At 43.0% G+C, this 16,621-nt stretch overlaps 1 protein-coding gene across 3 annotated transcripts in view; it reads left to right on the top strand.

Moving 5' to 3' along the window:
- KDM6A (lysine demethylase 6A) overlaps nt 1-16,621 on the top strand; it is a 224,068-nt gene that overhangs the window by 167,230 nt on the left and 40,217 nt on the right. For all 3 annotated transcript variants that reach the window (XM_075589737.1, XM_075589739.1, XM_075589740.1), the window contains one exon: nt 15,488-15,617. In XM_075589737.1, the coding sequence (XP_075445852.1) occupies nt 15,488-15,617 (130 nt within the window). The remainder of the gene's footprint in view (nt 1-15,487; nt 15,618-16,621) is intronic.

Below are 16,621 nucleotides of genomic sequence, written 5' to 3' on the forward strand. Positions count from 1 at the left end.
TATGCAGTAGCATAAGATCCCTTTCCACCAAGCTCTCAGGTGGAGAGGAATTTACCTTTCGCAAATGACGGGAAAACACAGGATTTCCTTTTGAGACTCTGCCCCAAGCAGCACTATAAAATGCCCATGGGTGTAAACACTGCACCTGCCCCGTGACATTGAGATTTTTGTGGGGAACACCCCATTTAAGATTGAAAGTGGAGAAACTCTCCAATTTAAAAACTTTGGATGAGGATAACTCTAAACCAGGATTTTATAAAGCTCCCCAAAATTAGTGTAACCACCCACATTTGCTGCCATGAAGAGATTTGTAAACTACAGGAAAATACATTTAGACATCAGAGAATTCTGGAATTTCACACAAGGACTTCCCAACCCAATATCTAAAAGTTGTCTCCCCTTTAACTGTAGAGAGGTGCAGAGCATAGCAAGGAACAGCCAAAAAAATTGTGAAAAATAGATAATAAACAATCCAGGGCAACTCTAATATAAAGATCAATTTATTGCAAGCTCAAGCAAGCTGGAGAAGCAAGATTAAACGCACCTACGCGTTTCGTGCCTAAGCACTTTATCAAGGTGTAAGGTACAACAGAAAACACACATTTATACATACCAATTCAATAAATTGTAGTATTTAATACTTGTATTTAATACTTGTAATACAACGTTTTATAACTTTGGGGATATCGTAATTTTTGTAATTTCATTTAATTGTGGCTTCTTACCTTATTTTAATATTTGTCTTGTGAATAAAAAATATATAACGAAGTTTGAAAAGTGGGAAAAAAAAAAGGATAATGTATTCCACACATCTACATGTTAAAGTTCTTCTGTAATATCAGTGCATTTAAGATTGCGAAATGTGGAGAGATCTTGATATAGCTGAACTGCAAACACTAAGAATATTGAGTAAACTGTGATGGTGCTGATCAGGGCCCTTTCACACTGTAACTCATTTTACTGGAACGGGAGTTTCTGGGCAATAGTGCCTTGATCGACACTATCAATGTTTAATGAATAACCCCTTTAATCTCTGTAAACTTGAGTTTTCATTTATCTTAGTACCTGAACATTGAAACATTAATAATGGTTTATTTTATTATAACATTTTAAATGGTGAAAATGAAAACATTAGCCACCAATAAGCCGATGTTCTGCTTTTGACCTTAAGGCATTGATTTATACCAAGCTCTGCCAGGCGGCAGCGCTATTCTGTGACGTCACCCAGCATTGCCGCCGAGCAGCATCTTGATTATACCGGGGAAGGAGAGCAGAGGAGGCGTGGCTGTGAGCGGTTCGCCCTCATTTGCTGAACAGCTCACGTGACACGGCCGTCACAAGAAAAAAGAACAAATTTCCCAGTCTCTTCCCCAGCCGTACGCATTGCGGTACGGGGCGGCGCAGCCATCGCTTGCGTATAAGCACTGTCATGGAATTTAAGCTCATTGTTTTGGCACCGTGCCGCTACACGTGACGCTGCGCGCGTTTTTCTGTATTATCACGGCCTAAGAATGTGCTACGGTGTTGTTGATGCCCGTTGTTATGGGGTCTTGAGTCAAAGCAAAGATTAGTAACTATGGGGAGAACCAAGCCATGCGAGTTCTGTAAAATCACCGGGTTGGTATTTTTTTCCCCACACACTGGGATTAGATTAATTGAATTGCCTGCCCACAGTTCATATTATGAAGTTTTTTAAATTGGCTTATTTTTTTATTTTTAAATTGGCTTATTTTTAAAAACAATTTGGCTTTCTAGCATTTAAATTACATTGCTTCATTGCGTCTAGCTTTTCCCTTTTATGGTCCCCAAAAACCGGGCAATCTGAGTACTGTGGATTGTACCTTTTATTTTTATTTTTTATCCGCAGGAACAGAGATGTATTGCATGTAAATATACATTTGAAAGCAAATGAGTATATCGATTATTTTGTTTAAATTTAATTTCTCTGCAGCAAGGTTTTTTTTCCAACATTGACAATTGTGAAATTAATTACAACTGGCTGAATTTGATTAATCATAATATGGCACTCCAAAATAGAACACATTTTCACCTCTGACATGTAAAGACAGCTATTTTTAGACAGAAAGGTAACTCAAAACTCGTGCAAGGTTTTTTTCTAATACTTTTCTTTTGTCCTATGTGCACTCTACATACAAACTGCCTCTGTGGTGCACAAACCCCATTAATCTATTGCTACAGTATGAAGATAAATAAGGTAACACAACTTTGGAATGAAACCACAAATAATAATTTTCTTGGAAAATGATTGCAAACAAAAAACCCCAGAGTCATATCATCCAATGATATCTCATAAGGAGAAAAATAAATTCCTTCCTGACTCCAAGAATTGGCAATCAGATTAATCCCTGGATCAACATCCTTCCCATGTATACTTATTTGGTATATCCCTGTATACCTTTCCTATCTAAAAAGATGTCCAACCTTTTTTTGAACAAATCTATTGTATCTGCCATCACAGTCTCCATGGGTAATGAATTCCACATTTTAACTGGCCTTACTGTAAAGAACCCTTTCCTTTGTTGCTGGTGAAATCTCCTTTCCAACCTTAAGGGATGGCCCGAGTCCTTTGTACTGCCCGTGGGATGAATAGTTCTTTTGAAAGCTCCTTGTATTGTCCCCGAATATATTTGTATATAGTTATCATATCCCCTCTTAGACGCCTCTTTTCTAATGTAAATAAATATAATTTAGCTAGCCTCTCCTCATCAGTTAGGTTGTCCATCCTCATTAATTTGGTGGCTCGTCTCTGCACTCTCTAGTTCCATAATGTATTTTCTTGGGATTGGTGCCCAAAATTGTACTCCATATTCAAGAGATGCTTTGTAAAGGGGCATAATTATGTTTACTTCCCTTCCATCCATTTCCCGTTTGATGCAAGATAAGATCCTGTTTGCCTTTGCAGCTACTGCATGACTTTGGGAACAATTACTAAGCCTGCAGTCTATAAGCACTCCTAAATCCTTCTCCATCAAGTATTCCCCCAATTTATCCCCATTTAATTTGTAATTCGCCTTTTTATTCTTGCATCCCAAATGCATAACCTTACATTTATCTGTATTAAACCTCATCTGCCATTTACCTGGCCACGTTTCCAGTCTCTCCAAGTCCTTCTGGAGAGAAATTACATCCTGCTTTGATTCTATCACCACTCACAATTTAGTATCATCAGCAAAGATGGAGACTTTGCTCTCAAGGTCATTAATAAACAAGTTAAAAAGCAGGGGTCCCAGTACCGATCCCTTAGGTACTCCACTCACGACTTTAGCCCAACCTGAAAAAGTTCCACTTATGACAACCCTTTGTCTGTCCTTTAACCAGTTTTCAATCCAGGTGCATATATTATTACTGAGTCCAAGTTTCTTTATTTTGTACACCAACCTCTTGTGTGAAACCGTATCAACAGCCTTTGCAAAATCTAAGTAGACCACATCAACTGCATTACCCTGGTCTAAATTCCTACTTACCTCCCCAAAGAAACAAATAAGGTTAGTTTGGCAAGATCTATCCTTCATAAATCCATGCTGACTATTACTAATGATTTTGTTTTCCATTAGGTATTCCTGAATATTATCCCGTATTAAACCTTAAAGTAGTTTCCTCACTATTGAAGTCAGGCTTACAGGTCTGTAATTCCCCGGTTGTGATCTAGCTCCCTTTTTAAGTATAGGCACCACATCTGCTTTACGCCAGTCTTGTGGTACTGAGCCTGTGGAAATGGAGTCCTTGAATATTAAATATAATGGTTTGGCTATTACAGAGCTTAACTCCTTGAGAACTCTTGGATGTATGCCATCGGGGCCAGGTGCCTTATTTACTTTAATTTTTTCAAGTCGCTTCTGAACTTCTTCCTCAGTTAACCAATTGGTCATTAATATGGAGGTTGTGACTTCCTCCTGCGGCACTACTATTGAACTTGATTCTTCCCTGGTAAACACAGAGGCAAATAACTCTGCTTTTTCCTTATCTCCAATAATCTGCCTGCCCATCTCACACTGAAAGGGTTCTATATTTTCTTTTCTCATTTTTTTATTATTAAGGTACTTGAAGAACATTTTAGGGTTGACCTTACTTTCTATTGCAATCCTTTTTTCATTATCCATTTTTGCTAATTTGATTGCCCTTTTGCAATTTTTGTTACATTCCTTATAATTCTGATACGATGTCTCCGTCCATTCTGTCTTAAAGAATCTAAACGCCTTTCTCTTCTTGTCCATTTCCTCTCCTACCTGTTTATTTAGCCACATTGGTTTTGACTTATTTCTTTTATACTTATTACTCAAAGGTATACACTGATAAGTGTGCTTTTCTAATAATAAAATATAATTATAAAATTGATTATTCTAATAATAAAATTGAAAAAAGTTACGCAATATTGATATTCTGAGCCTTTCTATAGAAAAGGAATGGCATTAAAACACATTTTACACTTTTGTGGTTGCTGTGGACTCGATTTTTTTTTGTGTGGCTTTTTATTGTAGTTAATAATTGTATAGCTTTTTTATAAAAGTAGAAACCTAAACACAACAATAACTTAACCTATATTTAATAGAATAAACATCTCTTAAGTAAACAACAAAGTACTGTATTACATGTACATGCATATGTAAACCACTTTTAAAGAGAAACTAGTTGTTAGAGAAATACAATTATAGAAAGGAAATCTTTGTGGATTATGCACATTTTATTTTTATTTCTGTGTATATGTCTTAACACTTTTTCTTGGTGTCCAAATATAATAATTGGTTGAAACATGGCAATTGGGGTTAGTGCTAGGAAACGGTTTGCAATGCATTTAGAAACGTAGAGCAAATGACAATGGGGCAAAGCCTGTGCACAAGTGTTTTTTTATTATATTAAATGCCTTTTGATAAAGGAGATTTACTTCAGTCAATAGTTCTATTTTCCAGAAATTGTTTGCTTATGTACGTCTGGTATGGCATTGAAGGATTAGGTGATTGAATTGCATGCCATGTTCTTAACTGGAAATGCCAAAGTTGACCCTCTATGCATTCTATAGGATTCAAAGTCCCCTAAAATTAAATACAGGATGTATGGGGTGGCAGTTTTTAAAAAGAATTACCCCTTCTAAACTCCTTTAACTGCTTATTTATGAAGCGGGGAAATGCACTAGTTTTGCTAGTTTATTTCTATAATTGGATACATTCCATTCTTTTGATTTAGATCTTTCATCATTTGGCTTATTTGCAAATATTTTATAGCGTAAATACAAGAAAAACTGATTGCTAGTAGTAGCTTATCAACATGTTTGTTTGTATAATTATAGGAGGTTGAAGTAGTGCAGTTTAGTAAATCAATTCTCCTAGGTTTTTTTATTGGTATAGATTAAAGATTAAAAAGATGCGTACAATTAACTGATTTGCCTAAAATCTGTACATTTCAAACTCTAAGGAGGTTATTCATTAAGTAGTGGTGATCGGGGGAACCAACTCACTCACAGAAACGCTAATTGGCTTCAATTGGAGTTTACGTACAACAGTGCCCTAATGGTACCCTCACAGTTTAATGAATAACCCCCTAAGATTTGGTAGAATAAAGGAATTACTCTGCTTTGTTTACTGTACTTGGTATGTGTGTTCTGCAGGAAGTTTGCTCAGCAGTGCATGATTATACATCAATTGGCAATCCTAGCAATATACATAGGAGTCGTGGTTTACTGATGATTATTTTCAGTTGCTGCATTATTTTACACATTTGTGACATAAACATGCACAATAACATAAATTACCACACATTAAACAAGCTTTGTGAAGATAGAAAACTCATGTGCATGTCATTTCCCAGAATCCCTGGCTGCTGTGTAAGCATTGTATGCCAAGAGATAATGGTGAAAAGCAGGGGTGCAGACCTTTTCAGACGTGAATGTGCTCAAAAGTGATATTTTATTTGCTGAAGATAGAATCAGATACAAGTATATGAGGAAAGTTGGTCATTCTGATTAGAAATAAGAAAGTACTATAGTGAGGGATACCATATTTTATTTTTTACTTTGACAATTATGTTTAACGAAATATAGAAGGCACAAGAGATGTGAAAGAAAACAAGACAAGCAGCACTAGTCTCAATGTAAAGCAATAACCGTGAAACAAAAAGCAGAGGCAGGGTTACTAAAGATCAGGAGTATGTGGAAGGCATGGATCACAGATAGAAAAGGGTGATGTTTGCAAGATTAGGGTTGTAAATGACTGGTGAGCAATATTGGTGTTGAGGGGGCTAAATATTAAGAAAATGGTGAGGGCTTTGGGCGGGGACAAGAGAAGTGACGCAAAAATAAATTGTGAATATATATGGAAAATGCTTGAAAGTGCATAAACCTAATCTGATTGCCAATATTTGGAGTCAGGAAGGTATTTATTTTTCCCCCTTATGAAGCATCATTTGATATTTCATTGGGGTTTTTTTTTTTTGTTGCCTTTCTCTGGATCAATATACTGTAAATAAAATTATAGGATAAAGTATCTTCTAAATTTAGTATAGGTTGAACTTGATGGGCGTATGTCTTTTTTTCATCCTCATCTACTAGGTAACTATGTAAATAAAACCCCTTAAATTAACCACCTACCCCAAACAGGAATAAAACTTCTTAGAAGCGGCCGGCGGCGGGGATTCCAGCAGCGGATCGGCAAAGCACCGCAGACATTTGACCGCGGCGAAAAGGCAGTGACCAAATGTCCCATTCAGGGAGTGGCTAATGGCACACCCTACAGAGGTTAGGATCTCTGGAAGCAGGGTATCCCTGTAGCTGAAATTAATAGGGTTCAGCTCCGGAGATCCCCTACTTCAATTCTGTACTGACGGTCCTCGTTTTTCTGACGGAATGCGTCCCGCTAACCACCGTCTGTTAACTGGCCGTCGGATTGCGGTTCCCATGTTAATCGGCGGCGGTGACAGTCGAAAAAGTAGGTCCGGCGTTGGATGGCGGACTGTATCATGCGACGTCGGATAAGGCATCCGTCGGAAACCTGGACGTCGGTAAACGAGGACCGCCTGTATTACAAAAATAAAGAGGAAAAAACCCATCTAGGATTGCCTCTTTAATATTCATTCTTTTATAACACTGATAATGTGCGCTGCACTGTATATTGAGATTTACATGCACCATCTACTTTTAGTGCTCGGTGCAGGGTGATAAAGTCGCTTGGTCACAAGGAGAGTAGACACTGGGATCCAAACCAAGCTCGCCTATTTTAAACGCCGCATTCTCACTCCTAAGCCACTCCTTAAATGTGTATGTGTATATCTTTATTTATATATTGCCAAAAGTGTACTCAGCACTTCACAAAGAATACAGTACAGGGAATTATAATAATACAATAAGTGCAGCAACATCAAACAATAGGAAAGGAAATGTTTTGTTAGAGTATCTGACTGTGGTTCAGTTTCTTCATATATGATCATTCCATAAATGACTTAATCTACATCATCAACGGAATGTTTTGAAAACATTCAAATGGAAAAGGATTATGCTCTTTGACACGGAAAAAAACAAGACTTAATACAGATATGTGGTTTCTTACACAATACCATAATTTTTTCGAATGTTTCTCCCTGCTTCTCTGCTAATTTTGCCATTCAACTTTCCCCCTGCACCCCAACCCCCTTCACACTGCTTATGGATGCCTGGTCCTATTTCTCAATGTCCCTTTCATCCATTTATTGCCATGTCTGTTTATTTAATATTTCCTTTGCAATTGCTTCTCTGCATCATCTACCTTAGGCCGCATCCATGGTGAGTGCGACGGCACAGCCTGTGCGATCAAAATGCTGTGCATCTATGAGGCAGACCATAGAGCGTGCAACCACGCGATGCAGAGCGCAGGGTCATTGAGTGGTTTGCCCAATGAGGCCTCATTTACTCTGCACTATTGCTACTGGGATATAGCTAGAGATGTATACACATCAGTCTGTGGTAGGTTGATTGGCCTGTCACTCACGCAGGGACAGCCAGTGAGACAGCACAGTAGTAGAGAGCGTTGATGCGCCATCAACGCTCTCTACTCCTCTGGATCTTCACAAGATGGACTGCACGCCGCCGACGACACGAGTGCCCCCTTGGTAGTACAGGTAAAGAGCCATAGTGCTTTTCATTGATTCCTGTTTACCATGGTCATTGACCACTTATTTCTATAACACTGGTCTGGGTTTGTGATACTGTAATCTAGTGAGGGTCTGGCTGACTCCACGTCTGTCCCACCAGTTGTCAATCAACTCTATTGGGGGCACTCCAACGTTGTTAAGGTTAACCCATTGTGGACCTATATTTTACTGGATGTCCAACAAGGACTGGTCTCAATTTAGAGCATCACATCCATCCTGTTTCTAAGTGAGACAGCACATCCTGCGTAATGAGACTGCACATTGGCTGTGTACCATCTTAAGTGTAGCACATGAAGTGTCTGTGAAGTTAAAATTGGAGGTGAAGAATACATGAATTAGGCTCTGCACTTCACCATCAACCCTGCAACTGTGAGGACTAAGCTTTCTAAATGCTCTGACAATTCTTTCACATCTAAAGACTCACTTTCTAAGCTGCTGTGTAACCTTCAGTAATACCCAGCCACCACAGGCCTGAGGGAACTGATCCTCATCTCCAATACATTGGAACTCTCCTACCTCTCTCCCTGTATCTCATTATATTGCTGTTTGCGGGTTCCTCACTCCTTTGTAAACTTTTCTGTTCTCTCCACCTTCCCCACTACCCTCTCATCCACATTTATTTGTCTCGCCTTCTCTCCACCTATGTGTGCAACCTATACATTGCACCACTATGTACACACCTTTCTCATCAACTTCTGCACTCCCACAAATCCTCTCTCTCCCTCTTCCCCTAATCCTGGACACAGCCATTTACACACCTGCTCTCGCCCACGTCTCGCTGCAACATCTTTCCCCGCTAATAGTGTTAACCTATGTAATTGAATACGAACCTTAAAACGCGCCTCTCAAAAGTACCACCCCAATAGCCTGCACTCATGGCTACTGTCTCACTGTCACTCCTACTAGCCATTGTGGTCAACCACTGCCGGCTATTGCACTTATTCCCTTATCTGCTATCTCTGTATGTTTCCCAACATACCACTTAGTTTGTTAGATCTCTCCAGGGCAGGGATTTCCTTTCCTATCGTCTGACTTTACTAATTGTACACTGTTGGTACATATAAATGAAGATATACATACATACAGCTCTCCCCCTCTGTGATAGACTGAGCAGCCTTTCACTCACCCAGAAAACACTGGGGGAGGGGATTTTAATGGCAGTGGAGCCCGCAAGGAGGCAATGGAGAGCAGTTTGCACATCGAGAAGGAGGGAGTGCAAATAGAGGGGTGAAGAGACAACAAGGTCAGTAGAAGGAGGAAACAGAAAGACAGCAAGGAGAGCAAGAGACATATGAGATAAGTAAGAAGTTCCATGGAGGGGCGAAAACAAAGTAATGTTTAATACACTTTCAGATCTCCTAGATCGGCGTATGTTACGCAGAGTACCGCTAGTTTCTATTTAATTCACATATGACAAAATTTGCCATGTGCCTGGTTCCATGGTCTTGTGTAATTTTCATCTATTTCTACTCAACCTTTTTAGCTTTTGGAAAATTTGGTGTTAACCAGGCTCAATAATAAAGGTTAAGCCCACTTGGTTACCCCTGATCTGTTTTTGAAGGTCCTAGAGTGTCAGCGACAATACAGTATTTTTGTGTTTTACCTTTCCAGGAGTGCTGGCCAGAGGAGCTTGCTAGGGTGGGTTTTTTCTGAGAAACTTCTTTCAGATTGTGGCTATGTAGCGGGGTTCCCAAGTTATGGGATACCCCAAAGATGTACCCGGGAATCAGGTAAGACTCTCGGGCACATTGAAGCACAGTGCTAGGGCAAAATCCTGCCCTGGAAATGTTCTTGCGACTCACTGCCAGGGTTCCCTGCTTCAGCACAAACAGGAAAGGTAAAAAAGGTATCAAGGATCAAGGTGTCCCTGGCATGGGGGAGGTGGGGTGCCCAGTTCATGCCCACGTCACCCTGAACCTGGTATAAGGGTTCAGGGGGTGCTCCAGCTATGTGATAAAGCTGTGTGGTTTTTATTTATGTATAAAGATGAAGTCGGGTTTTTGCAGTGTGGCAGAGATAAGGCTAGTAAGAGTAGAGAACATATATTCTTATTCTATCCCTGACACCAGAACTGGAGACTTAGACATGTTTAACAAAAAGTATAGAGTCAAAGTATATTTTATATATTTATTATATATTTTATTAAAGGTTTATATTTGATAAGTAGATATGCTTGTACCTACTGCTGCGGCACAGTTTATTCGAGCATTTGCCCGTTCTGTGCCGCAGCAGTAGCCTGGCGCGCGCCCGAGTGTGATGGGCGCGCGCCGAAGCAGCGGAAGAGCGCCCTCCGATCGGGGCGCTCTCCCTACCGCTGCCGGGTCCGCCGGGTCCCCCGGAACCCCCTGCCGCTGTCCCGCGATCGCGGGACACCAGGGCTCCCTCGGGGAGCCCTGGACGCGCGTGCATGGGGCGCAGGCTCCCGAAGACGCGTGACCGCGCGTCTATGACGCGCGGCACGCCGAGGGGCGGCCACTAGCAAGCCGGGAAATCTCCCGGCTTGCGGATCTGGCCGCACTGCGATAAAGTGTGTCGCCAGTGTATGTATATGTGACTGTGGGATGTCCAAGTCCGTGGTTCCGAGAGACCAGATGGCTACGAGGCGCTTGGCGCCATTGAGTCTGCTCGGGACCCGGAGTTGAAAGCCTCAGGGATGCCCAGGTGTTGCAACAGGAGGAGTACTGTAGTTATCTTTGAGTACCCCCGTCCTGGTATAACAAAGGGCCATCTGACGACCATTTGCCCAGCCCCAGACTCTGCGGAGCCAGGACAGCGGATGGCTCAATATGCTAAGAGGCAGAGGTGCCAGGTTGGCGCATGCCCCTTAGCAGAATCAAAATCGGTGCCCATCTGGCTTCAGTATACCAGCAACTTGGTGATAGGCTGGCAGGCGAATTCCCACGTGCTGATTGTTACATAGTTACATAGTAGATGAGGTTGAAAAAAGACGTAGGTCCATCAAGTTCAACCTATGCTAAATTTAGACAACAGATACTTTATCCTATATCTATTCTTACTTATTGATCCAGAGGAAGGCAAACAAAAAACCCCATTAAGGGGAAAAATTAATTCCTTCCTGACTCCAAGAATTGGCAATCGGATTAATCCCTGGATCAACATCCTTCCCATGTATACTTATTTGGTATATCCCTGTATACCTTTCCCATCTAAAAAGATGTCCAACCTTTTTTTTGAACAAATCTATTGTATCTGCCATCACAGTCTCCATGGGTAATGAATTCCACATTTTAACTGCCCTTACTGTAAAGCACCCTTTCCTTTGTTGATGGTGAAATTTCCTTTCCTCCAATTTTAAGGGATGACCCTGAGTCCTTTGTACTGCCCGTGGAATGAATAGTTCTTTTGAAAGCTCCTTGTATTGTCCCCGAATATATTTGTATATACAGGTAAACCCCATTATAACGCAATTCGGTTATAACGCGGTTTTCCCGTGGCTCCCGTTTTTTGCACAGACTCACTGCTCACACTTCACACTTCACACTGCTCACTGCACACAGCACACACTCTCACTGCACACACTGCACACACACTGCTCATTGCTCACACTGCACACACTCTCACTGCACACACTGCACACTGCACACACTGCTCACTGCACCCACTCTACACTGCACCCACTCTACACTGCACACACTCTACACTGCACACACTCTACACTGCACACACTCTACACTGCACACACTCTACACTGCACACACTCTACACTGCACACACTCTACACTGTACACACTGCACCTCACATCACTCCCAACCCCCCCCCTGCACCTCACATCACTCCCACCCCACCCCCCCCTGCAACTCACACCACATTCCCCCCTCAAGAAAACAGAGTCGGGCCCCACAGCCCATTTCAGCAGCCCCCCCAGCCCATTCCATTTCAGCAGTCCCCCCCATATGTCAGCAGCCCCCCACCCCCCTCCTTCCATGTCAGCAGCAACCCACCCCCCTCCTCCCATGTCAGCAGCCCCCCACCCCCCTCCTCCCATGTCAGCAGCCCCCCACCCTTCTCCTCCCATGTGAGCAGCCCCCCACCCCCCCTCAAATGTCAGCAGCCCCCCACCCCCCTCAAATGTCAGCAGCCCACCCCCCCTCACATGTCAGCAGCCCACCCCCCTCCTCCCATGTCAGCAGCCCCCCACCCCCCTCCTCCCATGTCAGCAGCCCCCCACCCCCCTCCTCCCATGTCAGCAGCCTCCCACACCCCTCACATGTCAGCAGCCCCCACCCCCCTCCTCCCATGTCAGCAGCCCCCCACCCCCCTCCTCCCATGTCAGCAGCCCCCCACACCCCTCACATGTCAGCAGCCCACCCCCCCTCACATGTCAGCAGCCCACCCCCCTCCTCCCATGTCAGCAGCCCCCCTCCTCCCATGTCAGCAGCCCCCCTCCTCCCATGTCAGCAGCCCCCCTCCTCCCATGTCAGCAGCCCCCCTCCTCCCATGTCAGCAGCCCCCCACCCCTTCCTCCCATGTCAGCAGCCCCCCACACCCCTCACATGTCAGCAGCCCCCCACACCCCTCACATCTCAGCAGCCCCCCAGACCCCCTCACATGTCAGCAGCCCCCCTCCTCCCATGTCAGCAGCCCCCCACCCCCCTCCTCCCATGTCAGCAGCCCCCCACCCCCCATCACATGTCAGCAGCCCACCCCCCTCACATGTCAGCAGCCCCCCACACCCCTCACATCTCAGCAGCCCCCCAGACCCCCTCACATGTCAGCAGCCCCCCTCCTCCCATGTCAGCAGCCCCCCACCCCCCTCCTCCCATGTCAGCAGCCCCCCACCCCCATCACATGTCAGCAGCCCACCCCCCTCACATGTCAGCAGCCCACCCCCCTCACATGTCAGCAGCCCACCCCCCCCTCACATGTCAGCAGCCCACCCCCCCTCACATGTCAGCAGCCCACCCCCCCTCACATGTCAGCAGTCCACCCACCCCTCACATGTCAGCAGCCCACCCCCCCCTCACATGTCAGCAGCACACCCCCCTCACATGTCAGCAGCCCACCCCCCCCCCCTCACATGTCAGCAGCCCCCCCCCCTCACATGTCAGCAGCCCACCCCCCCCCCTCACATGTCAGCAGCACACACACACACACACACACACTTTAAATGTTGGTGTGCTGATGACATCACTCACCCCGTTTCCCGCTATCTCCGGAGCAGATCTTTTCGGCTGATGCCTCTCCTCGGGGTTCCCCTGAGCTGGTGTCAGCTCCGGAGGATCTGTCGGCAGGCAATGTAGGCGTCACCTCACCCTCCCTCACGGAGCAGTGTCAGCCATCTTGCTCCCGACTTGCCCCGGATTGAAGCCTCTTCCTGCGGCTGTTGGTCGCGTTCGTAGGGAGGGGGGAGGGGGAAGCCCCCTCCACACACACACACACAGTGGAGTACGGGGGGAAGCGCCAAGACTCGGCTCTCCAGCCTCCCCGCCTGTTCCGCTTCCCCCTCGCAGTCCGCCCGCATCGAGCGGGCAAGCACGGGAACCACCACCACCCCACCCACGTGCACAGCTGCGCAACACAACCCTCCTTCCCCCCCCGCGCGCGCCCATCTCCCACATCCCAGGTGGCGGACACCCCTTCAGAGGACACCCCTGGCATTGGACACTCCCGATCAGGCGCGCGGCGGCTTTTTTTTTTCTAAATTAGCGCGCCCCCGTTACTAACGCGGTGATCTCGGGGTGGACCCCGAGCACCGCGCTATAACGGGGCTTACCTGTAGTTATCATATCCCCTCTTAGACGCCTCTTTTCTAATTTAAATAAATCTAATTTAGCTAGCCTCTCCTCATAAATTGGATTGTCCATCCCCTTTATTAATTTGGTGGCTCTTCTCTGCACTCTCTCTAGTTCCATAATGTATTTTCTAAGGATTGGTGCCCAAAATTGTACTCCATATTCAAGGTGTGGTCTTACTAGTGCTTTGTAAAGGGACATCATTATGTTTACTTCCCTTCCATCCATTGCCCGTTTGATGCAAGATAAGATCTTGAGTGGGCCGTCTCATCTTTTTAATCTGGGGGCTTTGGGTGACAGGTATTGACAGTACAACAATAAATGTATTTGTTTGGAAGAAAACGTGGGAAGGGCTTAACTGGTTTCCTCCAAATACATAGGTGCCAATAATTAAAAGGTCCTATCTCTACCAAAGGTGCTTCTGCTTTGTTATCAGGTTTTTGTGATAATGGACACTCTTCGGTTACATGTTGCCTTTACATTTCACAAAACCCAATAGTCATTTATTTGTATTACTTTACATATCTGGTTACCCTTGATTGAAAGCAATTTCCTCCATTCAACGACTATATCCATATTTTCAAGAATGGTGTAGGGTAAAGAAAAATAGTTGCCCTGTACTTCAGAGTTTAAAATAACCTAGCTCAGAATGGTTTTTTCTTTTGTTTTTTGTTTTTTAATTTAAAAATCTTTTGTCTGGAAACACCTTTTTATATCACTTTTTATTATATAAGAGAACAAGGGTGCCTTAAAATCTGACTAATTCCACTAGTCCCTACATACCATTTTCTCTTGCAATTTTTTTTTATAAATAAATCTGGTTTGCTTTAAAAGTTTTCTCTAAAAGTACACAAAATCCTAGTTCTACTCAGCTTGGCGCAACTTTAATTACCATGTTACATACTCCATTGCAAAGTTTGGGGGGGGGTGAAAATCTAATTTGTTGCATACTTGTTCGATTGACGAGTTCACATAGCCAAATATTCACATGGAACCAACACAAAATAAAAGTTCAACCTGTTCTGGAAAATAAACAAATTAACAGAACACAGAAATGATTGTCTCAAAATTATATTGCAAAACTGTGATCCTATCTTTGACACTAAAGGGAATTAAAGCCAACATTGCAACAAATTACCTTAAATGTAGTGGACCTATTGATGAATTCCTCAGATACGGCACACACAAAAAATAGATGGACATCAGTTCACTAACATATCAAGACCATTTTTAGTTGATCATAGCCACACACAACAATCTGTAAAGATAGTAGTGTTTATCTGATAATAATAACTCAAACTTTAAATATATATGTTATCAATGTTTTATTGTTTATTGCAGCCTGCCTTGCTGCGTTGAGGGAACATGTAATTAAAGTTCTGGTATATAAAATGTTTTTTTTTTTTTTTTTTTAATGTTTTTCTGTTGACTTGAGAGCATTTTGCTACATAATTTGTATCCCCTACATACTGTAGTAAGGTAAATCTGTTTCTACTAATTATTTGCCCATGTCATTGTATTGAGTATTTGCATTATTCACATACAACTGATCAGAGATTTGACCTGATTATTCACAAAAATATTTCTCTTCCACTAGTAATCTGTGTAAAAATGGTTTATCAAACAGTAGCATTTTATTGGATAAGTGTCCACCACCAAGGCCGCCGCCTCCTCCTTATCCACCTTTGCCAACGGATAAATTAAATCCACCAACACCAAGCATTTATGTAAGTATGAAGAATCTACTACTGCTTTGATTGTCCTTTTCATAGATTTTATTAGTTTATAAATTAAAATCCTTTGTACAATCCGGAACATATTTAGAAAAACATGTTGTTTATTGCCTTTCAGTAAATTTCTGTATGCTCTTACCTTTCTTTTTGCTGATGTAACACTGCAGAGATAGTTGCTATTTCTTTCATAATAAATTTTTTTTTTCCTGTGTTCCAAATATTTCAGTAATTCACAGTCCTGTGTTTCTCAAAATAACTTTTATGATTTGAAAGGATTGACTTTGTATTTGGAATCTAAGTTTAAGGACTTGTCTAAATGAACTTATTCGGCCCCCAAATTATGCATTAATATGCAATGGCTCTACCTATTTAGCAGGTAAACCTACCCAGCTTGAAATTTGCAGAGCCAGTATAACAAGCCTCACACTGATGAGACCCAAAAGGTTGAAACAGCTGTCTGTGAGTGGTTTCACTGGCTTTGCATCTAATCCCATGCTGTGCTTAAAAGCTGTGTGAAAGGCGAGCATTGTCTTTTAAGGGTTCCATGTAAAAATGGATTTCAGGCAAATAGTGACACGGTATGCTCATTTGCATGTCATTTCCCAGAATCCTTTGCCACAGTGCAATAACTGTATGCTAGGTGATAATGGTGAAAGGCAGGGTTGCATACCTGTCTAAGACATTTGAATGTGATCTTTTAATTTGTTATCTATCTATATATCTATCTACATATTTCTATCTGTTCTCTAAAATGCTACAGTAGATTGCCCCTAGCTAACCATCACTGCATTCTGTGTAATTGTTTTCCTCTATTTGGAAGTTATGTACTTGTCATATGCCTCTAACATAAATATTAACAGCAGAAGACGATAAGCTTGTCTAAATTAGAACCTTTTTGTATTTTCATTTAGACACAATGTGCCCTCTAATGCAGGGGGGGATCAAACTTTTGGCCCTGCTCCCCCCTGCCTGCTCTGCCCCAGTGCTTAGCGCCCCCC

The sequence above is a fragment of the Ascaphus truei genome, chromosome 3 (genome assembly GCF_040206685.1).
Source record: "Ascaphus truei isolate aAscTru1 chromosome 3, aAscTru1.hap1, whole genome shotgun sequence".
NCBI lineage: Eukaryota > Metazoa > Chordata > Amphibia > Anura > Ascaphidae > Ascaphus > Ascaphus truei.